This window comes from Symphodus melops (genome assembly GCF_947650265.1).
Source record: "Symphodus melops genome assembly, chromosome: 1".
NCBI classification, from domain to species: Eukaryota; Metazoa; Chordata; class Actinopteri; order Labriformes; family Labridae; genus Symphodus; species Symphodus melops.
This window is the reverse complement of record NC_136691.1, coordinates 36,258,333-36,285,253: the sequence shown is the minus strand read 5'-3', so window position 1 is coordinate 36,285,253 and position 26,921 is coordinate 36,258,333. Positions and strand designations below refer to the sequence as shown.

Here is a 26,921-nt window from a genome sequence, read left to right as displayed (position 1 = left end):
CACCTCTAGATGAATGGAAACAAGGAGGGTGTGACTCCAACCAAGATGAACACATGGGACAAAAGCACCAACTCAGCCAATAGAATCGACCTCTCTGCCGTGTAGAAAAACAGAATCTCACTCACTTCTGTCTGTGGCAGGAGAGCAATATTTTAGTGTAGACTGACAAACACTGGCCAGAATATTCTTCCACTATGTTATGTAAAGATTTGGACACTCATCCGCTCAAGTGAAAATGATACCAAAGGAGGTGTGTGGCTAAGTAAATACTTTACACTTTAAGACAAACAGACTCTGAGGACTGTGCCTTATATTGTAAAAACACACATTGTTCCCAAAATCAAAAGCAGGGATTTCTTTGGAGTTTAACAAAGTTACTAAGAGATTCATGAGGACAGCATGCATCATCCATCTTGGACATTTTAGTTGATTTGCTTACTGGCAAGAATATATTAAACAGTATAGTTTAACATTTGTTCAAAGAGGAGTATTTTGCTTTCTTGCAGATAGTGAGATAAAAACAATTGCAACCATCTGTTTCAAACATTATAGGTTACTGTGGCTGCCAGGAGCTGGTTATAGCTTAGCTTAGCACAAAGATTTGAATTAGAGGCAACAGCTAGCCTGCTACTGTTTCATGGTTATTTGTTTGTGCTTGAAGAGCTAGCCATGTTCATTTAAGGCTCATAACGGTTCTAAGCTAGCTAAGCTATCTTCTGGCAAAACAAACCCAAAACAGTTATTTAAACTGGGTATTTCCTTGTTTCCAGGACTTGTGCCAAGCTGACCAGTTGCTTCATACTCAGTATGCACAAATTATTTTTGAAGCAGTTATTTTAATCGAACACTGGGCAGGCTAACAAGTTTTCTCTCCCCAAAATTTCAAAGAGTAACCTTAGATTAAAGCATCGCGATTAGAGATGTTGTCTGACAAAATAGTTGTGACATTACGTCTGCTTTGATCTACTTGTTGATGACATATTAAACTTGAGGTGGTAAGCAGTCTTTTCAGAGTACGGTGGGGTACGAGTGCATTACTAGAATAGAAAAGACCAAGGGGAGTTTTTCCTTGAATACTGTATACGTAGTGTTAGATGTATGCCTTAAAAAACAATTCACCAGCTCTTAACAGCATTATAATCACAGAGGTTAAATTCCTTTTTTTTTACCTGAATGAACTTTTTTCAACATTCACATGACTCCGACAGCTATTATCGAACTTTAAGGACAACACAACTTCACCATAACAATAATTAGTAAAGTAGCAGTGCATTTCACCTTATGTAATTCTGATATCATGTATTTATTTATTTAGTGATTTTTGAGATCTGTATCATGTCTTCTGCAGAGTGTCACAGCTTAACAATTAGTTTGTTCTCCTTTTAAATTCTCTGACTGTTTTCTGGTATATTTGCAGTACCTCACTTCTTTGTAAGCTGCTGTATGCTGTGTTGCCTTTTAGGGAAAAGTGAATATTCATTGTGTTCCCCACACAATTCTGTGAAGTTTTATAGTGTCTTTCTTCAGCTACATCTGTTGCTTATTTCTTTTACATTTCATACATTTTTGTACAATGAAATATGAACAATAGAAGGATTTTATGAGGGTGATTTTTTGTCTTAACATACTGTGAGAATTGAGGGAAATTACATATTTTAAAATACTATTGATCTTACACTGTATCAACATTCGGTTCCTTAAAACAGGATTTACATTTACTGTATGTCACTCTGCGCTCACTTATCATGTCAGTTTTAATTTTGTATACATTTTTCTATGCTCCTTTACTGATTGTTGTCTTATGGTACTATGTTTTTGCTGCACGTTATCTTTATTATAAAATGTTTATGACAATAGATCTGTGTCATCCTTATTCCAATGTTTTAAATCAATGTGTTCACATTAATGCTGATTGACTTCTGTCATAGGCCTTTACATTTCTTAGGGTTAAGCTGTGATGGAATGAAGATGGAATTTTAATTAAGCATTTTCACACATTTTTGGGGATTGAACTGGACGCTGAAGTACAAGAGCTTCAGATATGGGGCATGATATTCTGTAAATCACTCACTTGTTTTACACATGTTTTTCTTTTTTCAAATGTCTTTGACCTTTAAGTGGTTGTCATATAAACCTTTGAAATATAAAAATATGTCAGATAAACAATTAGATGTAGTTAGATAACTAGCCACCATAATAGTACAACTTTTAGAGGTGGGTCCATCTTGATGTAGCATTTAGAACAGGGGTGTCCAAAGTGCGGCCCGGGGGCCATTTGTGGCCCTTGAGTGGATTTTTTGTGGCCCTTGACTTCAAATCGAAGAATCAGAAGATTTTGGCCCCAGGCCTCATCAGATGGCATATTTTGTTCTTGTTTTCTTTTTCATGTTAGCGAGGGAGACCTATAAAAGCCTGACTATTCTTTCCAAAAAATTAGAACACAACAGTTTCCCACTGCAATTAGTTATTGTGTATTTACATTATTTTTTGAACAGGTCAAAATACAAAAAGTTCCTTCCAATATTAAAAAAAAACAAACAAAAAAACCCCTGTGGCCCGTGAGCGATTCTAACTCGACAATTTTGGCCCGCAAGAAAAAAAGTTTGGACACCACTGATTTAGAATAAGTCGTAGCCAATGAAAACATGGAATTACAATTTTACCAGGTCTCCCTGAATGCCCCACCGTCAAACAGCTGCCACACTCTTTGCGCATGCTCGCCGTGAGATCTAAATATCACTGGCGTATGGGTAGAAAGGTGAGGAAGACAATAATATCTTAGCTCAGTGACTAAATATAAACAGCGACTGAGACCAACGTGAATTCTTTAACTTTTACCGGTTGTACTAGCTTTAAAAAAAAAGTGTAACCTCATGATGAGCGCTACTTGTCGTTAGTATATTATTAACAAACATATATTCCCACGTTGTTAAAAGTTTCGTTGTTGACAAACTTTGTCACGTTGTCATCGTTATTGTCTTCGTCCATGGCGCTTCTTTGCGTGTGTATTTAATCAATGAAATGGGATTTACCGGCACGAGGGAAGTCTCGTGGGACTGTACATCCGTTTCAGTGGGAGAATAAACCTCTTGAACCTGCTCGGACACTTTAAGGAGTTTTATTTTTTTATTTTCCATGGAGTCTGTTGGGAAGTTTGAGTTCAACAGGAAAGACCTGATTGGTCACGGTGCCTTTGCAGTTGTGTTCAAAGGAAGACATAAAGAGGTAACTTTTATATATATATACGTGTTTTATTACATCTTCCAGGTCACTGTTGTGTATTTATGAGCTACATTTTTTTTTTGCCTTTTTTTTAAAAAATTCACCTAACAAGAAACGTGACTGGGAAGTTGCTGTGAAGTGCATCAACAAGAAAAACCTGGCCAAGTCGCAATGTTTGCTGGGTAAAGAAATCAAAATATTAAAGGTAAGATTTTTTGTAACGCAACCTGTGTCAGACTTTTTAAGTGTACCTTAAATTAACACATGTTCTCAATTTCTCCAGGAACTAAAACATGAAAACATCGTCAGACTACTTGACTATCAGGTAAAGATTATGATCTTCTTTTTTTAAGACTTATTTTCTCTGATACAAATGATTCATTGACAGCAAACGACTTTGCTGACACATGTTGATAATATGTGTGTTTGGTTTATGTGATAAACTACAGATTTGGCTCAAGGATGTAGTAAAAAAAATTTATGAAGCGTGACCTGGGGGTATAGCTTCAAATTTACTTTTGTAAAACATTGAAAAGTGTAGTCTAAAAGATCTTTGAGCATTTCATAAAATGGTTATAGGGTGTTTATAATATGCCATAGACTACATAAAAACCCTCTCATAGGTCGCACATAGCACAGGACATTAACCATTTGCTTGCACGTCAGTATGCATGATAGTATGGCTTCTTTCCTGTTCTCACCTTACCAACACCTGCCAGATATCCAGACGGGGTTAACTGATCTCTCACTGTATTTCAAACAGATGGCAGGGAGCAGCAGGTCTGATAATGACTTAATAAACACAGATCCTAAACAGAGTCTCACTCAGACACACACCAGCTTGCAGGGCTAATGAACTAAGATTGTACACTCTGACTCAGGCTGCTGAAGCCTTTGTATACTGCAATATGTTAATTTCAACTTCAGCACAATCAGCACAAACAATGCTCTGAATGATCTGTAATATTAACACTACATCATAACATCTATAGGGTGTTTTTAATTCAGTTGTTCGCTTTTTATTTTTACTGATGAAAAAAACCTGTTGGCTTCACCAGATTGTAGAAAAAACAGATAAGAGGGAACTTACTTGCCTACATTTAAGTCACCTCACATTTCCCTTTCTCACCTCATGTCACCTCTTTGAGCTGTGTCTCCTTTGATATTAATAGTGTAAAATAGGGGAGGGGTCCTGGATGATGCTGTGGATAGAGAGCTAGACAGGTGTCAGAACTGGGTAAAGTTTCAGGTCCCTGTGTTTGCTGTCGTCAGGAGGTCCAGCATTTCTAGATGAGGCTCTGGTGAATTGCCAAAAAAAGAGTCAAGTCAGTCTAAGAAATGAGCTGGGGACATTTGTTGTGTAACATGGGGTACATCTGAAAATACACCCAGGGCCTTCTGGTATAAGTCTTGAGTTATTTCCATTTTTCTCCATGAACTATGTGTGACATTTTGACCACATTCTCATCTTTAAGTTGGTTACTAATCCCTTTAAAATAAAGTTGAATATCATATGTTCTTTTGGACAGGAAATTGGGGGATGTGTGTATCTTGTCATGGAGGTATGTTGTGCAAATACACATCCCATTTACTCACAATGCAGAGTTGTTGAGGCGTCCTTTTCAACGTATTTCTCTGTCTCTTTTTTTTTTTTCAGTACTGCAATGGAGGTGACCTAGCAGAGTATCTCCACTGTAAGTTTGCTACATCTTGGAAGACTTCGTGTGGCTGTTTCTTTCCCATTTGACCTGCAGTCACAGTCAGTGCAGGGAGACATTCAGTCTAATATTCCCTGTTGCACCACACCACACTTTAGGCTTGTTGCGTTCATGTGAAATGTTGGAGCTACTTACTTATAGTTGTGTATATTAACAAGAGGTTTGTAGGAATAATAGGATTTTGAGGAAACAGAAACATGACATTTCAGGTTTAAAGGTCTGAAAGGTCACAGGGCAAATACTAATCAATACTTCAAAGATTGAAAGTCAGATTAATTCAAAGCTGCATAAATACAGTAAGATGTTTCATCTACATATTATGTTAAAACCAGCACTGGTGCTGTGTTGTTGGCTTTCATATATTTCTTCCACTTTTAAGTTCTAATAGTGATAAACTTTTTTCACAAGACAACATTTTCCACTCATCAAGTTTCAATCCCTATTTCAAAATATGATGACGTGTCTGAGCCCGTGGAGGTGATTATTTTCAGGCTAAATTTACCCAATCACTGTTCATGTGTCTATTTAAATGCTGTTGTGGTTCTGCCAATGTGCCAGTAGCATCTCTAGCCTGTTCTGTGTCTCTGCAAGGAGGCTCATCCAGCTTCTTGCAGCACAACACACAGTCACACTTGGCAAGGTTCATGGAGCACCCACATGACCTCACCCATCTGTCACTTACTTATCCCCTGTCCTCCGGTGGAAAAACACTGCAGCTATTAATACTGGGTGTACTGGGAGGGTGAGGGGCGCGAGCACGTCAGACAGCTTTGACTATAATTCCCAAATGAGGCAACATCGTAAACAAAATACTCTTCCATGAAGTCTGACAGCTGTGACGCTGATGTTATTAGATTATCTTCTTACATCATCTTCAGGTTTTGGGTGATGGTGTGAAAACAAAGAAAGTACATGAGATGTAAAAGTCAGATTTGTAACTAAGGATTTGTTCATAATAATTATTGTAAGTCACCTGGTTTATTCTTCAACAACATCTAAACGGTAAATGACCTGTTTAATCTAAACACTAACATGCATCTGGATCGCCCTTCATCCCTCTGATCCCCCAGCTAAGGGCACTCTAAGCGAGGACACCATCCGAGTCTTCCTGCAGCAGATTGCTCAGGCCATGAAGGTCCTGCAGAGCAAAGGCATCCTCCACCGAGACCTCAAACCCCAGAATATCCTGCTCTGCAAACCAGAGGGGCGCAGGTCCAGTCCCACAAACACCTGCATCAAGTTAGGTACTACTTGCATACATTTAGATATGTTGAGGGCGTATTTTGGGTTGTTTTTGTTTGTAGCCGTACATGTACTCTTCTGTATGGTTGCTCACCATCAGTTTCTTGCCCTGCAGCTGATTTTGGCTTTGCACGTCATCTCCAGACAGACACTATGGCAGCCACACTGTGCGGCTCTCCCATGTACATGGTAAGCGTTATTATCTTGTGCTGTAGTCTCTTGTGCCAGCATGTCATTGTGTCTCTAATCTGTAATCTGTTTGTCTGGTCATAGGCACCTGAGGTCATCATGTCCCAGACCTACGATGCCAAGGCTGATCTGTGGAGCATAGGTACTATTGTGTACCAGTGTCTGACTGGGAAGGCTCCTTTTCATGTGAGTATGAGCTCATTTTAGGTGTTAAGGAAAGTGGATTAAACTATAACCATCACGCTCACGTGGGACAGTTACATACTGTAACCACTATACTTGTAAAACTGCACATGGTGTCTCCCTTTCACAACTCAGAGAAAAAACATGATCCAAGAAGCATCCATTAAATGTCCCCACCTGCCTGATGCATGAAACTTATCCTAGTTTCCAGTGTTGCTGGATGGAAAATGCTGGAACAGTTTGTCCACTTGTTTGTAAAGAGCCTTGTTTACAGACTGGTGGGCACGCAGAAGTGGCTATCTGCCATTTCTCAGAGCCCACAGTAAACATTGTTTCACAACCCTGGGTATTACTTTCTACTGTTCACGTGGCTGCTCAGATGAAACCTTAGCAGTTAGTTTCACATGTGATTTCTGAAAAACACATTCTAATGTTTTTGTCTCTTAGTTGTGACACCTGTTTTATTATCCACTTTATGAGCAGTTAAAAAAACAACTCTCCCCCTTTTGACCCCACTGAGGTTATTTACGTTACTGTTTCCTTGAAAGCATTTTCCCTGTGATGACAGGGAAGATTGGCTTCTATTTTTACGTTGACAGGGCAGTGAGGTGAAAAGAGTCCAAGGGTCAGCATGAGGTTGACAGATGATGATGCTCATGATGTTTGCATAGCTGGCTCACCTGGAGCCTCCAAGAACTTCCACGTGGCATTCAATGGGATCATCAAACAGCCACCTATTATTTATCTTTGGAGTACATGCACTGTTCAATAACGTGTGTGTGTGTGTATATATACACTAATATGGTCAAACTGTTCATCACTGTCACACAGAAGCCTTTTCAAAGAATTCAGTTGTTTACCGTTAATGTGCAGTGATTAGTTGTTTTACTGTGTAGTCCATCAAAGAAAACTAAGTGCCAACTATTTTTATGACTGAGGGTGATTTTTTTTTCTTCAGTTTTCAAGCAAAACTCTCCAACATTGGCTTGTTTGAAGTTCTTTGTTATTCATGATAGTGAACGAGTATTGGGGTTTTTTAATTGTTATTTTTGCAGAATCAACGAAACACCACAGTTTGCTTTCAGAAGATACCTCAGCATGTTTATTTTTTTTATTATTTTATAGAAACAATGATTAATTGATTAGCCCTGAGAAGAATCCGATTTTACTGATAAATAAAGTTATTGTTTGTCGACAGGTGCACTTATCTTTTTTTCTGTTTGTGTTTGTACAGGCCAGCACACCGCAGGAGCTTCGGTTTTTTTATGAGAGCAACATGACCCTCTTACCCAGGTAAGTTCAAACCTGAACGACCCCACGGCAACACGCGTACAGTAAATACACTCAGCACACACAACACACACAGATGGAGGACAGAAAAAAATAAATGTAAACAGCTTTACTTGTAGATCTGTCTTCTCCGGATTCTGTCTGATGATGATTGTTTACTGACGGTTCTTTGACACTGTGTCCGCTCTTAACTTTGTGCATGACGTTCCGTGTGCACATGGGAGACTTTACGCAACACTTTGAATGAGGCGCAGTGACAAGTGAAATAATCCTCATGGGGAAGAAAATGATACAGACACCTGACCTGAAGTTTCTGAAATCAGTCCCTTTAACATGATTGGTAGTTGAAAATGTACCAAAATATTACGCTAAATCCAGTGTGCAAGGTTTGTTAAATCTCACCATGAGGTGTGAAACATGAAGACCTGATATCACTTAGCACATAGCTTTGTTTTTGCTAGAGAGAGTAATTTAAACACTGAATCTGTCCCTTTCAGAAGGGAAGGTTGTTTTCCTGCTGTAGCCAGCCTGTGTGTTGGCTCGTGGTCCTGCTTATCTTTGTCCCTGATAAAGCCAGGTTATAACATAGGCCCCTGTTTTTATGTGAGCAGGCATGGTTTGTTGTTTTCATGTCACTCTATATATAACCTGCTCTGGGCTGCCAGCTAGCGGTCTGCACTGCTATCATTTTCCACATGACCCAAATAGCTCCAGTCAGACGTAAACACACACTCTCGCACACACACACACACACGCACAACCTGTACGGGCTCTGGTCGTCATGACGCCCTGCGGTTCTGCACTGAAGCTGTAAATTAGATTAAAAATCCACATATTTACCAGCTCACTCTGAATTTATGCAAGTGACCTCAATAATTATTTTGACACCTCAACAGAATGCACACGGGGAACAATGCTACACACATTAGCACTGTTTGAAGCTACGAGTAAAGATTTACACACCAACGTTTTCCAGTTTGTCCTGGATTGATCTGATGATCAAACATTAAAAACATAGTCTCCCTCATAGAAGATTTCTATTGATGACCCGTGCAGTGTTCTCCCTAATTATTATTTATGAAACGTTCATCTTCCCAGCATCCCAAAGGAGACTTCTCGTAAGCTCAGACACCTTCTGTTGGGGCTGCTGCAGAGAAACCACAAAGAACGGATCAGCTTTGGTAAACCTCCACTCTTTTCATAGTCAGAAGCTCTTCTAATTGATACACTGTCTAAAGACTTTGACACTCACTTGTTTTTGCATCTGCAGACGAGTTCTTCCACCATCCTTTCTTGGAGACAAGCTCAACCACAAAGAAATGTACGGACTACATCTTGTCTTTTGATGTTTTAGATTTAGTAAAGGTGCTATAGCTTTTGTCCTAAGACAAGAATGTTTATGCTTTTTTGGACAGGCTCTCCTGCTCCCATGCTCTCCTACCCCAGTTCAGGCTCAGCCAGCTCCTCCAGCAGCTCCTCCACATCACATCTGGCCTCCCCTCAAGTGTGTGACACTTTCTTTGATGGATTTAAAACTCAAAATTCCTCTGTAAAATACATGAAATGTACAACCAGAGCGCATCTTTTCCGATAATAAATTTTATGTTTGATTTAAACAGTCCTTTTTTTTTTTAGCATTCCGATGGAGAGATGCACCGACTGCAGCCCAAAGCCACCGCAGCTCCACAGGACTCCCCTGTCCTCATGCTGAAAGAAGTAGCCAATCAGCACAGCAGGAACATCTCTTCTTCCCTGGAGGAATATGTCATGGTACCTGCACAGTTTTCAAGTAAGATTTTTAGGTCTCAGCCTTTAAATATATATATATATATATATATATTTGTTATTACGGTTTTTCTTCACAGCAGTACAAGGTGTCTGACTATTTCTATTTCTCTGCTGTGTAGATGAGTACACATGTGATGTTGTAGTCGAGTCACCTGTTGAGAGTTGCCTGATTTACAGTGGGTAAGTAACTACTAAAATAAACAGGATTTTATACAGCTATTTTCTAAACAAAGGCATTACTTGCTTTCTTATTATGAGGTGTAATATGAGTTCAAATAGAATACCGTATTTCCTTGACAGATAAAGCTAACTTATTGTATATCCTCTTTTTAGGAGCTCACAACTGGTTGAGAGAAGCCCTGGATTTGATGGAAAGACACCGCCAACCACTCCCCAGCGACACTCTCCCTCGCAACCTGCAAGGTGAGAGTCAACCTCAGATTGTGGTTCCTTGAAGATAATAATATCTGTGATAAATTATTGACTTGAGTGTTACATGTAAAATCACTAAAGTACAATCTGGGAAATGACGCTCCCTACTGTTCTTTATAATTCCATTAAAATCCTTCCTAACTGCACATTACTGTGTTGTCTCTTTTTCCTCTTGCTTCCTCCTTCAACCATGCAGCAAACCTGTTGAATTAGTCGGTCCGCACGGCAGCCCTTCGTTGCCCATTCCTGTCCCGACTCAGATCCAAAACTACCAGCGCATGGAGCAGAACTTGCACCCCACCGGCCTTCACGGCTCCACCAGGCACGTACAGCTGCTCAGCTGTCTCTTCTCAGAACCTGCTTCCAACTGATGTTGTTTAGTCATCACCTGTTCTTTCCTGCCTGCGTCTGACTGTGTCTCACATCCTTTAGGGTTACACTCTGCTGTGGCGGCAGCAGCGCGGAAAACTCCCCCCAATATGGAGGCTATAGGGCTGCAGGTCTGGGATCTGACGTCAACTTCCCAAGACTGTCAATTGGAGGTGCACAACCACAATCATCTTCCCCACTAGGTACGCATCTGTTATGGATTTTTGTTGGGGTTTTTTTTATGGCTCTTTTTCTATCCAAGGATTGTTTCAAAGAAGTCTTCTACAGCAACTGTCTCTTTCAAATGTCTTCAGATTCACTCACTAAAAGTGCAGGGTGACTTGTTGTTGGCCACTTGGGCCATTTAAGTGTTAAAAACAATTCCATGTTAGCTGGATTCCTGGAGATGTTTTTTTGATAAAGTGTTGCAGTTTGACTTTCTCCCTACCAACTTTCCTTCTTGAGGGCTCATCTGCTTTTTTTTAAAAGTGTTGTGACAACACCTAGAGAACGTGTCTTAGCTTGCTTCATTCTGTGAACACAAACCACTTCAAACAGGCCTGAATCACTTTTACTTCTTACGGCATAACATTTATAATATTCTGTGCTTCAGTGGGAATGACTGCAAAGACCTCAGAGCAGACGCTCCCCTTCAGCACAAGAACTGGACTGCTCACTGGATCCCCTGACATGCAGGAAACCAGCAGCCCAAAGGTCAGCCTCAAAAAGATCTCTATTACACACACACACATTACATGGCTCATGCTTTAGGATTAAGAATAGCAGAAGTACATTCTGCTGATGCAGAAAAATCTAATCTTTACTGTGCATGTAATAAGTAATTTCCAATTCAGAACATCAATGTCTTTTTATATCTAGGTTAAATCAAGGATGCCAAACCGAACCAGAACAGTCCCAGACCTGAAATCCCTCGATCCATCTGCTGCTTCCCAGACCAATTTCAGCAGGAAATCAGCCAATAAAAAGGGCCCTTTTAAAAGGTACAGGCAGCATAATCTTAATTCTATATCAGTATACACTTGTGATATGACTGTGATATCATATTTCCGTGTTTATGTAAATAGTCCACACTTCAACGAGACTTTTTCATTCATACGTAAACCTGCCATCTGGCATGCAATCGTGTCACACAGTGTAAATGATTTGCATGTGTTAAATGATTAAATGCTATCAACGGTGTCTGTGTCTGTATCTGATTTCTAGATCGCTGAGCACAGGCAGGTTGTCTGACATGCTGCTTAAAGCCGCCTTTGGAGCTCATCTTATTGAAGAAGGAAGTGTGGAGAGCCTCAACTGTGACAGAAGCATGGATATAACAGGTACCAGTATAAAGCAGGATAAAGCCAACCATTGGAATTATTTACATATACTGTGTCTTTGTTCACACGTGTTTGAGACTGTGTTCCTATTCTAGATTTAGAAAGATCGGTACATATCTTACCACAAATAGGTAGCAAGGCTTCTATAGTAATCGGAAACTTATGAGAAATACAACAGGAAAATAATGCACTGGGCAACCTTTATGATGCAATGAAAACATTTCTGAGAAATGAACACATATCATTTGGGAGGCAGTGAATAAATGCTTAATACATAGTATCTAATTCAATGTGTTTTTTTTGTATTTTCCGAAGACGTCTTTCTATCTGACATAAACTCCTTTTTTCCCCCTGCAACAGCTCCACCTACTGGTTCTCACAGAGGCTTGCAGTTCACAGACAGCCCTCCACCTACAATCTTCACAATGGGTTCTTCCCCCTCCAAAGCAAACACTCCTCCTGATGCTGTGGTCTCTAGGATGTTTTTAGGTTAGTATCCCAAACATTGTCCACATATTGACATCACTGTAGATGGTTTATTTCTGCTTTTATTCTATTTTTTGTTTTTTTCCAGTGTAGAGTTTTTAAGACAGATCTTGCAGAGTAAGTTATTTTGCATTTACAAAATAACCCTGCTAACTACAAGTACTGAGAGCCTTTGTGGTTAGCCAAATCTTCTTAAGGTAAATGCAAGATTGGGGTAGTTGCTATGATAATAATAATAATAACTTTGTTACAGCATCTTAAAAGTAAGGTTTACCAAGTGTTTTAACATACTAGATAACATTTTCTTTATGCATTTAATGGATTCGTAAAGTGAAAATCAATCCATCTAGATAAAAATGCAGGATAAGCCAGAATCCCTCAGGGAAAATAGAAAATAGAGAAATAAAAAAAAAAAAGTACCACAATGAAAAATTACAGTCCCTTGGCAACAGCAAATCCGTATGTGTAATCGCTTACTCTCCTTCTCTGGTCCTTTTTTTTTAACTTGTGTAATTGCAGGTTCTCCCAGCTACATGAACTCAGCCTGGCTTCTCAACAGTCGTCTGCTTCAGGGAGGAAGCCGCAGAAACAGTGAGACTGAAGCTATGGATGCTACTCCTCACAGCAGTCTGGTGTTTCATCCTCCGGAGCTTCCTGAAGATACACTGATGGAGGTACAGACCAATACTGTTTTGATGCCCTGAGGTGAACTCAAGTTAGAGACAGAAAGAAAATGACCCCCCCCCCCCCAAAAAAAAAGACAAATTCAGAGTTGAGATTTGATCTTTTCACAGCAGGCTCATACAGACATCCTGAGTGAATTGCGTTTCATCTTGGCTTTCGTCCATTGTGTCATGGAGTTGGCTTCTTCTAAGGACTTGGGCCTTGAAACTATAAGCAGTCCTGATGTTTCATTTCTGGAGCAGAGCTTAGTGACTGATCAGATCAGCCTTCTCAGTAAAGAATGGAGGTAAAAAGGCATGAAGCTATTTGTATTTTCTCAGCTTCTCCCTTTCTTCACTGATTATATTGGGACTGACTTTTCTGTGTTTATGTGCATATTCCAGCTATGCAGAAGAGTTAGTGTTGTACATGAAGGCTGAGGAGTTTCTGTCATCGGCCCTGCACACAGCAAAAGACAACATCAAACAAGGCCGACTCGTTCCCTCTGCTACAGTCAAACAAGGTGAGACTTGTAATCTCTGGTTTTTGTATATCAAGAATCTACAACTATCTAGTTATACTTAGAGTTTGTTGTATGTCATATATAGAGGAAATTTAGTTTTAAGTCTGAAATACAATTGTATTAATAATTTACAGAGAACAGCTTGATCCTTTCATGGCTTTACTACTAATGTCTTATTACATTTATTTTCAATATTTTATTTTTGGTGTGCAGTCATCAGGAAGCTCAACGAATTGTACAAGAACTGTGTGACATACTGTCGCTCACTCAACCATCGACTGCAGACATTCTTGCTCGACAAACAGAAACTGATGGAGCGCTTCAATGGACTCACAGCAGAGAAACTCATCTACAGCCAAACCATGCACATGGTGAGCACACAGCACACCAGGAGACACTGATATTCACAGTTGGCATCAGTATATTAATGTATCTAAACTGTGTTGTTGATGTATTCAGGTACAGTCTGCTGCTTTAGACGAGATGTTCCACTGTGGTACAGCATCAGTCCAGCGCTACCATAAGGCCCTCTTGCTAATGGAAGGTCTGTCTCGAATCATCACTGAGCAAAAGGACATTGACAGTGTTGATAAATGTAAGTAGCAGTAAAAAACTAAATGACCAAACAGAGATGGATTACCTTACATGATACATGGCAGATTTTGTTCTAATCTTAAATTTTTAATCTCTCTGCTCTCAGGTAAGCAATGTATTGAGCGACGCCTTTCTGCTCTGCAGTCTTAACAATATTCATGAACCCCCGGGAATGCGTCTACAAGCAACTGTATTATCTTTCCTCATCGTTTCAATGCTGATGGACTAGTCTGTCAATACACAAAGCACTTTGATCCGTCTTAAGGGAAATGACCAGTAGAGGATCTTCTCTGATCCCCCCTCCAGCCAGTCTGTAATATTTACATAAATGCACAGAAAAGACTGGAAGTCCTTTTTTTGACAACAGATTGTTTGGACACTTTGATCAGGTAACTTGTTTTCAATAGGTTTTTTGTTACAGACTGTAAGTTAGTGTGTTTTGTGTTTGCACATAGACAATCAGATCAACTATAACTGATATGTAATGGGTTTTACTTGAAACAAAGATTCTTCAGTTGTGAAGCTTATGTGTTATGTGTAGAGTGAAAAAGCTCACCAGCCATCAAGAGCCAGAATGTTTTGGATGAGATGACCAAATATTACAAATGAGCTGAAGTAGTGGTAAAATGTGCCTGCTTTTCCTCTATTTTGAACAGCACAGGCTGGTATAATTGTCTTAAATCATAGCCTTTAACAAGTACATTTGAATGAGATCTTGTGTTTTTTTTAAACTGATGTCCTCTGTCATTTGAAATGTTTCCAGTCTGGAGGTACATCAACTGCAAAACATATCACTCATGTTTAGCTGATGTTTTGGCGTCTGATTGCAAATTAGTTTTTTATATTGTAGCTGTTGGAAAACTTTTTTTTTTTTTTTTTGGTTAGATGTTTTATAAATGAATTTGCACATCATTTTTGCTTGATAGTCCACTCGTTAAGTAAAATGACGCATTGAATTTTTAGTGCTAAACAAGTTTGTTAGGATTGGAATTTGCTGTTTTCTACTTGTACTTTTTGAATGCCGTTGAGATTTGCAAAATTGAATTGTTGCACACTGTTTGATGAAAAAAATAAATATTTATTGTAGAAATATTCTGTATCTTTTTTGTGTGCACTGTTAATCAATTTAACAGTTGTTAACTTCTAAGTTATATACTTGCACGAACACTGAATTATAACTTAAACAATACGTTTGTTAAAAAAAACAACTTATGTATGAAGCAGGACGTGTTAAGTGAATAATGTATTGGTAAATATTTACAGTCTACGGTTAAAACCATAGATAAGAAAAATAAAATATTAAACCGTACGCCGGTGTTACGACTTCCTGAACATTGATTGTACTACATCCGGGTCACTCGAAAGGTCGCCGCAGTCGCCATGTTGCTGAATGAAATTAGCTCCAAAACATTGAATAGCCGTTAGCAATATCGATATTTTATTTTTTCGCGGAAATTTTTTTGTTACTCTATTTGACTTATTGTAACGATGACTTAGGATTTATGAATCTACCACAGAAGCCCCATTCCCAGTAAGTAACCCAACCGAGTGGGTAAAATGTGTTTATTCATTAGCAGCCGGCCTGCTAGCAATAACAAGCTAACATAAATAGCATTGAGTAGCACGCGCACTGTAGCAATGGTAATATTAATTAAGGTAATTGCACAGGTAACATTGTGGTAGCTGTAACAACAGGCTTTTATATTAATTCATGGTTATTTTATTCAAACGCTGCTCTAAGGTGTTGTCTATATTTTCATTGGATGGCTGTTCGTTAGCTTGCGTTAATCGACGTTAACGGCACAACAATGAACGTTTCTACCAGCAACCTTATAATAATAATGTTTACAAGTTGTTTTTTTAACGCTCAAATAAAACGTCGACACCGTGTGATTAATTCGAGTTCTCCCATGAAAAAATCTCTTCTCTGACTGTGATGGTCACCATAGTAACCGATAGATCATCGATAACCGATCAAATGACCGGTATCGATCAGCTGATGAATTAAAACAACTTAATCAATAACAATGTTGGACAAATATTTCCTTTCTTTTAAATGTGCAGTCGATCATAATACTATCTGTAATTAAACCTGATAATTGTGCGAGATGTTGATACTGGCTTAACGAAACCACTTAATTTATGAACATTAATACCTGTGCATTATCTTACATCGCTATAATAATAAATACATAATTTTGCACACACAAAAAAATCCCTGTCCCTATAACCACTGCTTTTGTATCTTGTTTCATGCTTAGGTTCTCAACTCTGCCTGATGTTCATCGTCTGACTCTTTGCTCTTGTTAATGTTTTTGTTTTACTAGTTGCACTCTAAGATTTTCTTCTTAAAACTGTTTGACACAAATAAAGTGCATTTTATATTATTATTATTAATGCATTGTTTCTCATATCTTGATGTGCCAGTTGTCCGGTCTGTGCTGCCCGGAACTGCCTTCTTTATTTCTAGTAAATGCATTTGGACCTCTGGTTGGATTTATTTAAAATACATTATGTGAACCAGAACTAGATTAAAGACTTTATGAGAGAGAGCAAGTAATTTTTCCCACTCCTCTTGTTTTATATCCAGAAATAGATACTTTAAGATTACTTAAGTCCTTTGAGAGTTTTTTTTGTTTGTTTGTTTAATGTATAAATAGGGATGAATATCTTAAAATTAACCGCTCATGCTCTTCAACTCACAACACTACAGGCTTATAGTACGACCTAACTGACACAGGAATATTAAAGGTATAAAATGGTATGATCTCTGACAGTCAAAAAAATTAATATTGCCAACATACTTTTGCCCAATCAGATGAATATTTTGATATAACCATTTGTAATTAATATACAATGCTCAGGTGTACTTTTTCAAGTAACCCTTGCATTGCTATTATCACAAAAATCACTTGTTTTGATCTGCTTTGCCCTTTCCACAGGTTGTTGTGTTTAGACATAGAAACATTGTCACGCAATGCACCATGGAAGTGGATCGCAGAATATGCAACGACAGCTCCAGAGATCAAAATCTGTCAGTGGGTCTGAAGCAGAGGAGACACAGCAGCAGCCCACCATGGCAGTCACACAACAGCAAGCTACAGTTAACCATCCTCAATCACCTGTGACCACATTCTCCTCTGCTGCCAGCCCTTCAGCCCCTCAGTCACCCAATTATCAGATAATCATGAGTCGCAGCCCAGTCACCGGACAGAACATGAACATCACATTACAAAATGTAGGACAGATGGTGACTGGTAACCAGCAGATCACCCTAACCCCACTACCCATCCAGAACCCAGCCTCTCCTGGCTTTCAGCATACTACACCTCAGTGGAGGTTTGAGCATGCTCCATCCTCGTATATTCAGGTTACCTCACCTGTGCCCCAGCCCATGCAGCCCCAGAGTCCCACCCAGCACAGCCCGGTCCCTGTGCAAGGTTTGACACGACCAGGAGCACCTGCAGCAGCACTGTGTGGACAGAGTCCAACACGATTTGTTGAAGCCGGTATGTTGGTGCGGCAAATAAGTTTAGGAAGTCCATCAGGAAGCGGCCACTTTGTTTACCAGGAGGGGACGGGACTGGCTCAAATTGCACAGGCGACACCTGGCCAGGTACAGCTAGCTTCTCCAGGAGCACCAGGCTCTGTAAGGGAACGCCGGCTGTCTCAGCCTCACTCACAGACTGGAGGCACCATCCACCATCTCGGACCTCAAAGTCCTGTGGCCACTGGAACTGCTGTCCCCACTCTGAGCAGTCCTGGTCACATCACCACCTCCAACCTACCTCCACAGATCAGCAGCATCATTCAAGGTCAGCTGGCACGCCCCATGATTTTTGAGAAGACATCACAGGGTGTTGTTGCTGGAGTAGGAACCACAGCGACAGCATCATTTAGTATACCCACCTCCATTACACCCTCCAGCCCATCCCTCACTAGTTCAACTCAAGGGATCTCCAACAATCCCCTCGGATCCACTAGCATAGCTTTGGGCACTGTGAAGAAGCAGACTCCAAGAAAGTTAGAAGAAATATCTCCTTCGTCTCCAGAGATTGCCCAGCTTAGGAAACAGTGCTTGGATCACCACACCAAGAAGATGGAGAGCCTGAAAGAAGTGTTCAAAGAATACCTGATTGAGCTCTTCTTTCTGCAGCACCTCCAAGGAAACATGATGGACTACTTAGCTTTTAAGAAGAAGCCTTGTGTCCCCTTGTATACTTATCTGAGACAGAATGACTTGGACCTGGAAGATGAAGAGGAGGAAGAGGAACAGTCTGAAGTCATTAATGATGAGGTAATACATCGCCTAGCTCACTTGGTGAACTCAAGTAGGAATTTTACTATTTAAAAACTGAATACTGATATAATTCTTATTTCAAATCTGCATGTTTTTCAGGTAAAGGTTGTCACTGGAAAGGATGGCCAAGCAGTAACACCAGTTGCCATAGCAACACAGCTTCCTCCCAATGTTTCTGCAGCTTTTTCTGTCCAGCAGCAGTTCCAGGTACTAGTCGCCAGCACTGTTTTGAAGTGATTATTTTGGTAACATTTTCATCAGTTTCTTTTTTTAATTGTCATATTTTAACTAATTCTTTGAGATGTTGATTTTGCAGGTACACCAAGGGTCTGTTGGCACCCTTTCAAACCCTGGAGACATGGATGCCTTTAAGAGGCAGCAGGCTATGGTGCAAGCAGGTAGGGCAAGGATCGTAAACTGCTGCCTCTCTTATGTTGCTTTGTTTCCTCCCCGTTTGCTTTGTTTTCTGTTGGTTTTCTTTTTTCCCTCTAATTGCTTCTGCTTTTAGATATTTGGCATCCTCTACTAGCGCTCTGTGTTGAAGTCTTTACCGGAGGAAGGAGAGGTGACCTGTAAGGTCTGCAGAAGGTCATTGCTCTGTGCAGAGTGCTTTTGTTTTGCGTTATGAGGGTATTGTGTGTTTTAAATCCCAGATCAGGCTAAGAGGTCCCGGATTGACGTTGGTCGCCATGGGCTGATTTTCCAGCATCCTGGTGTAGGTCCTTTAGGATCAACTGGCGTTCCACTCCAGCAGCTTATGCCAACTGCGCAAGGTAGGAGTGCTACTACCAGGCCGCTCTTTGTTCTGTTCGATGCTGCCGGACTTATCCCCTTCATCAAGCAAAGGAGATTTTAAAAACTGAATCACAACTTCATCTTCGACAAACAAACTTCAAGCAGCATCAGCAAACAGCTCTTCATCCTTCTGCTATCCACAGCAGACTCACAGCAGTCCACAGGAAGTTCAGGCTTAGCTGTACCAGCAACAGCTCTCTCATTCTGTCATGATTAATGGGGAAGAAGGAAATCCAAGTCTGAAGAAGAGTAGCCACTCAATGGGAAGATGCCATGTCTTATGATTTCCCTTTTTTGTTATATCTATCGTTCACCAGTCGTTATCCATCTCTTCTTTTCTGAAGTTTCTTCCTGTTCGTCATCTTTGTTTGGACCGATCTTCTTGTCCGTTCAGATGGATTTTCATCTTATGTGGCGGTGGATCACAGAAAGTGGGAGCCCTGTGTGAAAAAGATTCACTCTCCAATGGGTGTTTGCTTGTTTTCCCATTTTATGAATCCACGTGTCATGCTTCCGTTTGGTTTCCCATTGCATTCCTTCTCAAGTCTTCCCCTCTCCGCGTGTCTCTCCTTGTGTAATCAACAAGGATTCAACATCATCAATCTTCATGCGTTACATCCTCAAGATTGTCTTTTCTTTCTGTCATGTTCTCATTTAGTTGATTTCCTTCCATGTTATTTCATGGCATTTTGTTCTGACTTGGCTTCTTTCCCTCAGTCTAAGTAGGAGGGGGATCATGTGGAGGAGTTGCGTTCACGGCACAGGTTTTTGCGATGGTGGTGGTGTGGGTGAGTCAGGGCCAGTTGTTGATGGCTTCTAGACAAGGTGGTGTGACGTGCAGGGAGGTAAGGCAGGTGCTGCTTTAGTGTGCACAGCTCCGCTCAGGCCCGCTGTCTGCAAGACCCCATGTGTGTCCTTTTGCTCACCTCTGTGCTTTGTCGCTACACGAGGCATCGAGATGCCTCGTTTTACCGCTAGTGACATTGCTTCATGCATGCCAACATAGTGTTTTTGTGAGTGTCTGCTCTATATATTTTCCCTTAATTCTCCCTGTCTCTTTGTTTCTGCTGTTCTTTCCTTTGTAACATTTCTATATTCCTCTCTAAAACCCTCTGTTATTGCACGTATGATTTCTTTGATGTTTTTTAAGCACATTCTATCTCAACATTTGAAATACAATGTTTTGGTTTTGCATTGATCAAAGTAGTATTTTATTTGAGAGACATGTAGATTTTCACATTGATTTCATTTCTTCTGTAACCATTTGCTGTATGACTCTCATTAGTTTCTGCTCTTATCATCAGGAAGTAGTAAACAACTTTCAAATCATACAGTACATCTTGTTCATTAAGGCAAAAGGACCCAATGAGATCTAATAGCTGAAACTTAAACCATCGTTAAAAGTTTAAAACAACTTTTTAATGATCTACTGAGAAGCCTAAAGATATAATTCTTGAAAGTTGTTTCTTAATAAGACACAAGAAGACCTACGAAGCACTTTTAAAACCTTTGTTTTACCTCATTGCAATGACAGAAGGACATTTTAAAAGACTTGACTTGGGATGACAAGCTTGATCTTATAATCATTCTGTGTGTTACTCTCTATACCACCCCTTTGTTTGTCCTATGATTTGGTTACTATGTGTACAGGCGGGATGCCGCCTACTCCTCAAGCAGTCCAGATTGCGGGACAGAAGCAGAACCAGCAACAATATGACCCATCCAAAGGACCTCCAGTGCAGAATGCAGCCAGTCTGCACACACCTCCTCCCCAGCTACCCGGCAGGCTGCCGCAAGGTACTCTCCCTATGGCGGGCCTGTCAATGACACTCTCCCAGCAGGCTCATTTAGTGGAGAACACAGCTCAGACTGGTGGCCAGCTGGCACAGGTGAAGCTGCAGGGAGGTGGGCCTGTCCTGGCCACAGTAAACACCCACACACAGCTACAGGCCCAGCTGCAACAACAGATGCAGCCAGGTCTTCATATCCAGCTGCAGCCCCAGCAGCAACAATCCCAGGCCGTTCTTCAGTCAGGACAGGCGGTCAGTCGTCTTCAAAAAGTATAAATACAGTTTTTAAGAATCACTGGATCATAAGACTGCGGGTGAGCTTTAAACTTGTATTTTTCTCTCTCCTCTATAGACGGTCACACTTGCTCGCCCCGGTACAGAGTCAAACCAGCCAGTTCAGAGGATAATGACAAACCCAATATCCATGACATCCATTTCTCCTGCTCCCCTTTCTTCTCCCAATCCTGTCGCGTCCCCGCACACTGCCAACCCACTTCGTCCTCATGCTGCTAACATCAACCCAAGCACCCAGTCCAAACTGAGTGGAACCAATGGCATATCCACTGTCAAAATGGCTGGCTTTGCTCAAAGTGCAACCATGCAGACCTCCCAGGAGGGTTCCCAAGATAAGCATGTTGAGCAGGCCAAACTGGTGAGTCCAAAAAGCGCACTTGATCCCTGTTTACACTTGGTGTTAATATTAATACTGGAATCAAAACTGGACAGCCCAAAGCACAGGTGTTAAGACACTTAAGATGTATTGATTATTTTTTGAAGTCCGATCAGTCGGACCACATTCAAAGCTGCATAAAATGTGGAGACCCATGCTAAGACGAGGTGAAACCAGGGTTGTGATTATTCAGGATAAATGCTCTCCTGCTTCTTTGTCTGATGCCAATCACATCCCTGTAAAATCTAACATACAAAAAGACGTCTGCTCGCCATTTGAATACTCAAGAAGCAAATCAATGGCTGGTGTAAACACGACCTTTTAGGGTACATTCAAATTTAGCAGTTTGATATCTGAGCAACTAAATTGAATTGAATGATCACGATTTCTACACTGATGTCACATGCTGTTTCTATTTTCCCAGGAGAGTCAAGTGCATCAACGCATCTCTGAGCTGAGGAAAGAGGGCCAGTGGTCAGCCAGTAGACTCCCAAAGCTTGTTGAAGCGTCACGTCCAAAGTCCCACTGGGACTATCTCCTGGAGGAGATGCAGTGGATGGCAGCTGATTTTGCCCAGGAGAGGAGATGGAAAGAAGCTGCTGCTAAGAAGGTACGACAGAGATTGAATGATTCATTAAATAATTCAAATTACAAACTACTCCAACCCCCCCCCCCCCCCCAAAAAGACCAAAAAAAAACTGATGTCATGTTTTTCTTTCACCTGTGTCTCCTAACAGCTTGTTCGCACCTGTGCCCGTCACCACCAAGAGCAGAAAAAAAGTGAAGAGAGGTCAAAGAGAGAAAGGGAAATTCATCATCGCCACATTGCCAGCACAATTGCCAGAGAGGTGGAATTTTTCTGGTCAAACATTGAGCAGGTATGTTCATTATTCATATGTTCTTTATCGTTTAGCCTGCGAATGATTTGTATGTTTGAATAGTTTTTGTAACAGTCTGAATTCTGTTTGTTTTTCTGTCAGGTTGTTGAAATCAAATTGCAATTTGAGTTTTATGAGAAGAGACTAAAAGCACTCAGCTTACAAAAAGCCTCAGCCAAAGGTATGTCCTTCCAACAACTATAAAAAAAAAACTAAACTCATAAAAAGTTTGCAAAACATTTAATTACCAAACCATTGACTCTGGGCTAAAAACTCAGCTCATCGTACTCAACCTAAAGTGCCTTTTTAAAGTTTTCAATTCAACTTCTTTGTCTTACAGTACCCGGTCAGTCAACAGTCATGAAAGGTGATAAAGAGGTAAGTGTGGCGCTGACACTCTCCAAAATGGAACTCTTTCATCTTATTTGTATTTTTAATTCAATTTTTATGTTTTTTATAGGAGGCGGGAACTTCAGCTAAAAAAAGGAAGTCAAGTTCATCTCTTGTTGATGACGATGGTGAGTTCCAAATAATCAAGGTTCATTGAAGAAAAAAACATGAAGTAGGTGTTTGAAGGGTAACTCACGATTAGATTTGATATGTGATGCATGGCCCACAATAACAGTGACATGATTATGCTATTATCATTTATCAATGACACCTCTTCAGATTTCTGATGAACTGAAGAATACAACTTAAAATGTGAAGTTTATGGTCAATTTCACAGAATTTCACAAAAACTGAGATGGAATGATGTTTGTGTTTTCAGTCTATATGACAACATACAGAACTATAAACCTGTTTAAACAAGTACGGGTAAAATGTTATTTTAAAAAAGGCAACATTCAACATCAACATTTACAATCTACATTCTCTTTTTAAAGCAATAAACTAGTTTGTATGTAAACCTGTATATTTGACTGTCATGTTCGTGCAGAGTCACCATCCTGGGCTCTTTTCATTATGCTGCCTATACATTCAAATAACTTTATTTATCCATGAGGAACGTCAGTCATGTAAAACAGGAACACAGTTCATATGAATGACCGCACGCACACACACACACATACACGTATCACATATCAACATCCAAAGTGCAATCAGACTGTCCTGAGTGAGTGAAGCTTGTAGGCCATAACTAATGACGCATGACAGATGAGCATTAAATAATGCAGAAGATTCTAGGGTTACAGGAATAAAGAGATCAGTCGTTCATAAGTCTGACGGATGAGAGCACAAAGCTTGACATGGCTCTCTTAGTCCTAAAGAAGGAATTCTGTTTCTCATCAAATCTTAAATGTTGCCAGTTGAACGTTTCAAAACCTGTTTCTGCTTTCCTCAGAGCACAAACGGAGTGGGTAGTAGTGTGAAATAAAGGGATTCTATAGTCTACTCCAAGAATTATTTGACGGGCAATTTTGACAACTTGGCAGATCACAGGCTCTTTTTCAGTCAGCTTTCATTCCTCAGTAGCCTCAAAACTCCCGACATATGAACAACACGGTGAGGTTCATGCATCATTCCAGTCAGTAGCACGTAGAAATGAATCTCCCCTCTCATATTGTTTTGGATGCATATTTTACTAGCTCTTTAATTATTGTTTCTGATGCACATTTTTTTCTACACTTTTATATTTTTATCTATTTTAATTCTTTTTGCACTGTGTGAATTTCTTCTGCGATCCTGCTTTGCTGCTGTAACACTGTAAATGTCTCCGCTTGTGAGATGGATAAAGTATTACCTTAGAGTATCAATAAAAAGGGCAGAGGTTGACACACGAGTCCGGTGAAGTCAATCCATCACAAGTGAGCTTAACTTTCTGTTGGCTGAAGGAAATCCTTGACTTCTCCTCTCGTCGCAGCAGCTGAATCAGCTTTTTCTTTCTTGCTTCATTTGGATTTGAAAGTGGCTAGTCTCAGATCTTGACGTCTTTCTTTTTTGTTAATTATTATTTAAAGGTTTTATTTTATTTAGAGTTTAGAGAGGACAGATGCTAGTGTACAGTCTTTTCACCTGTTCATAATGTCACTCTGTCTTTTAGTCCAAGATGAAGAGAGCACCATAGACGAGCAGGAGGTGATGGAGGGGGAAGCAGACCACAAAGCAGAGCTGGTTGACCTTGCCAAAGATGGTATTCATTTACTTTGTCTCTCAGTCTTTGTGTACATAAGGATGAAGTACTTTGGATGAGAAATGTGTTTATTCTTAAAGCTCATTTGTATGACATGTTCAGTGAACGAGGCTGAAACGACTTCTGACATTTCACTGAGGCGTGCAGCACGTCCTCACATTTGTTATGGCTGATAGTGTTGCAGTAACAACAGATCACAAATAAAATTGCTTAAACGTTTTTGCTGAGTAAAATACGACACACAAGTGTTTCCTTCTTTTTGTGTCTACATGGCTAACTCAAATGTTTTTGTGTTTTAGCGGAGATGCCTCTCGATGCTTTGAAGAAGCAGTACGCAGGCGCTTACGCTGACAGCTTTGAGTGGCCTCAGCCGAGTCCTCACAGCGAGGAGGAAGACATGGAGGAGACTGAAGGTGTGTTTTTAATAGAATAGTATGAACATGTTCATCTTTATACCTATTCTAATTATCCCAGGTTTCCTGTCTGGTGTTTTTCTATAATATGACTGTAAACTGAAATAGTATATAGTAGTTTTTATGTTTGTCAGGGGTTTAATCTTCTGGGGGGGTTGTTGTTGTTGTTGTTGTTTGTTTAACGCCATAATCTCCCAGTTTGTGATTAAAATACTTATCTATCGATATCTATCCAGAATGTCCTGTGGGCAGTCCACCTGAGGCAGTGAAGATCGACTCTCTGCTCAGCGTAGACCAGTACAGAGGAGCTGACAAATCCACCTCCTCTGACTCTGATGGGAAGCCTGCCAGAGACATAGCCGAAGTCGCTGCCACCACAGAGCTCATCCTTCCCAAAGGAAGCTTCAGGACAACCTCCTCAGTAAGACATACTCTCACCTACAAAAGGAACAAAAGAAAAACTTGTCTTTTATCTTTTTTTTTAACTGCTTTCTTACTTAATTAGACGCGCAGCCCAGCTCCTGTTCTGCTGCATGGGTCACTGCGAGAGTATCAACAAATCGGTGTCGACTGGCTGGTAAACCTCAACAAGAAACACCTCAACGGCATCCTGGCCGATGAGACGGGCCTCGGCAAGACTGTACAGACAGTCGCATACATGGCCCACTTAGCAGGCCAAGAAGGTATACCTCTATTGATTTAAATAAAGAAGATTTTTAAATTGTTTTGATTTTTTTTTTTTTATTATTATTATTTTTTTATGTACCGGTAATTAAACTGTTTTAATTTTCATCAACAGGCATCTGGGGACCCCACCTTATTGTAGTAAGAACGTGCAAGCTGCTAAATTGGGAGGTTGAGTTCAAGCGCTGGTGTCCTGGCCTGAAGATCCTCCTTTATCTCGGCAACAGACAGGAGAGAAGATACAAGAGAAAGGTAGGTTTTGATTTATTTAAACAACACATTGTTGAACTTTTGACATGAATTGTTGTTAATGCTTTAACGCATCGTGCGATCTCTTATCACAGTGGTGGGGAGAAGCAAACAGCTTCCATGTTTGTGTGACATCCTACAAGTTGCTGATGAAAGATCAAAGCCATTTTCTGAGGAGAAGGTGGAGGCACATCGTCCTGGACGAGGTGCAGCTTCTCAAAAACATGACTGAGAAACACTGGGAAACAGTCTTTGCTCTCAAAAGGTGAGCTGGCTCGTGAATAGTTTTATGGCCACTATTATAGTAGATGTTAAAAATACAGTGTAGGCCTATTTTTATACACAATTCACAGTAGAATATTATTCATTATTGACTGTCGGCAGCCACGCTGTAGGCCTACTGAGGGCACTTAAACTCCACACAACTCATTTGACATTAAAACCAACAAACTGTTTGAAACTATTTAGTCTCCAGTTTTTTACCACACATATATGACACCTGGGCAGACTGCCCAGGTAAATTTATGGCCACCAAAGTATATTTCCGACCTGTTTTTATTAGATTTTTTATTTATTCATGAAATTGCTGCGAGAAAGAGAGATGGAGCATGTGAGAGAGTGCAGACGATGTGCAATCAGAGCTTCTATTATAAGGCTGTGCGTTTTACATAACGAAACTCGCTTTAAAAAAGAAAAATCCTTCTGGACTCCTGCAGAGTTTGTGTGTGAATAAATAGAGCAGATTAAAGTTGGATGTTGCAAAAACTACATTAATTTAGAGATTAATTTTTGCCATGTATTTTCCACTGCACCAAGACAAATTCCTCGTATATCTATATGTACTTTGCAATAAAAATCTGATTCTGAAAATGCATTTGATGTGAATACAAAGTTAATAGATACAAGACAGATAAGATGAGAGGACATTTATGCTGAACAGGTTTTTTTATATTGTGGAGAATCCTCCACATA

General features: G+C 40.2%; 3 protein-coding genes and 1 long non-coding RNA gene across 8 annotated transcripts in view; 3 read left to right on the top strand and 1 right to left on the bottom strand.

Moving 5' to 3' along the window:
• adgrd1 (adhesion G protein-coupled receptor D1) overlaps positions 1 to 1,856 on the top strand; it is a 34,578-nt gene extending 32,722 nt beyond the window's left edge. Inside the window, exon 25 of the mRNA XM_079339035.1 lies at positions 10 to 1,856. Coding sequence (XP_079195161.1) covers positions 10 to 105 — 96 coding nt within the window. The 3' untranslated portion in view covers positions 106 to 1,856. The remainder of the gene's footprint in view (positions 1 to 9) is intronic.
• Positions 1,857 to 2,657: 801 nt separating this feature from the next.
• On the top strand, positions 2,658 to 15,129 carry ulk1a (unc-51 like autophagy activating kinase 1a). The gene is made up of 27 exons (XM_079353937.1): positions 2,658 to 3,225; positions 3,335 to 3,427; positions 3,506 to 3,547; positions 4,752 to 4,784; positions 4,880 to 4,916; positions 6,011 to 6,184; positions 6,298 to 6,371; positions 6,456 to 6,557; positions 7,789 to 7,847; positions 8,943 to 9,025; positions 9,115 to 9,165; positions 9,260 to 9,348; positions 9,480 to 9,633; positions 9,752 to 9,812; positions 9,966 to 10,055; positions 10,261 to 10,386; positions 10,497 to 10,636; positions 11,047 to 11,147; positions 11,313 to 11,434; positions 11,658 to 11,773; positions 12,134 to 12,262; positions 12,779 to 12,933; positions 13,054 to 13,229; positions 13,327 to 13,445; positions 13,659 to 13,816; positions 13,905 to 14,040; positions 14,146 to 15,129. The coding sequence occupies exons 1-27, from the start codon at positions 3,136 to 3,138 to the stop codon at positions 14,187 to 14,189; spliced, it is 2,754 nt and encodes a 917-aa protein (XP_079210063.1). The 5' UTR covers positions 2,658 to 3,135; the 3' UTR covers positions 14,190 to 15,129.
• Positions 3,700 to 4,743, bottom strand: LOC306830473. Its single transcript, XR_013779963.1, has 2 exons — positions 4,611 to 4,743; positions 3,700 to 4,565 (listed from the first exon to the last, which is right to left on the bottom strand). It is a non-coding gene; the product is annotated as an uncharacterized lncRNA (long non-coding RNA).
• Positions 15,130 to 15,380: 251 nt separating the features above from the next.
• Positions 15,381 to 26,921, top strand: part of ep400 (E1A binding protein p400) — a 29,238-nt gene continuing 17,697 nt past the window's right edge. For 3 of the 5 annotated variants that reach the window (XM_079349404.1, XM_079349403.1, XM_079349402.1), the window contains exons 1-17: positions 15,381 to 15,570; positions 16,982 to 18,336; positions 18,439 to 18,546; positions 18,656 to 18,737; positions 20,785 to 21,194; positions 21,277 to 21,576; positions 22,019 to 22,204; positions 22,332 to 22,472; positions 22,575 to 22,653; positions 22,813 to 22,850; positions 22,933 to 22,990; positions 24,514 to 24,603; positions 24,903 to 25,016; positions 25,253 to 25,437; positions 25,522 to 25,699; positions 25,816 to 25,952; positions 26,045 to 26,214. In XM_079349404.1, the coding sequence (XP_079205530.1) occupies positions 17,017 to 18,336; positions 18,439 to 18,546; positions 18,656 to 18,737; positions 20,785 to 21,194; positions 21,277 to 21,576; positions 22,019 to 22,204; positions 22,332 to 22,472; positions 22,575 to 22,653; positions 22,813 to 22,850; positions 22,933 to 22,990; positions 24,514 to 24,603; positions 24,903 to 25,016; positions 25,253 to 25,437; positions 25,522 to 25,699; positions 25,816 to 25,952; positions 26,045 to 26,214 (3,596 nt within the window). In that variant the 5' untranslated portion in view covers positions 15,381 to 15,570; positions 16,982 to 17,016. The remainder of the gene's footprint in view (positions 15,571 to 16,981; positions 18,337 to 18,438; positions 18,547 to 18,655; positions 18,738 to 20,784; positions 21,195 to 21,276; positions 21,577 to 22,018; positions 22,205 to 22,331; positions 22,473 to 22,574; positions 22,654 to 22,812; positions 22,851 to 22,932; positions 22,991 to 24,513; positions 24,604 to 24,902; positions 25,017 to 25,252; positions 25,438 to 25,521; positions 25,700 to 25,815; positions 25,953 to 26,044; positions 26,215 to 26,921) is intronic. The other 2 variants (XM_079349406.1, XM_079349405.1) reach the window with 1 other exon arrangement.

Bases quoted from the DNA above. Each gene is read 5' to 3' on its own strand.
- ulk1a (XM_079353937.1), top strand. From the start codon at position 3,136: ATGGAGTCTGTTGGGAAGTTTGAGTTCAACAGGAAAGACCTGATTGGT. The intron at 3,428-3,505 runs GTAAGATTTTTT...CAATTTCTCCAG, and splicing joins AAGAAATCAAAATATTAAAG to GAACTAAAACATGAAAACAT. The intron at 6,185-6,297 runs GTACTACTTGCA...CTTGCCCTGCAG, and splicing joins AAACACCTGCATCAAGTTAG to CTGATTTTGGCTTTGCACGT.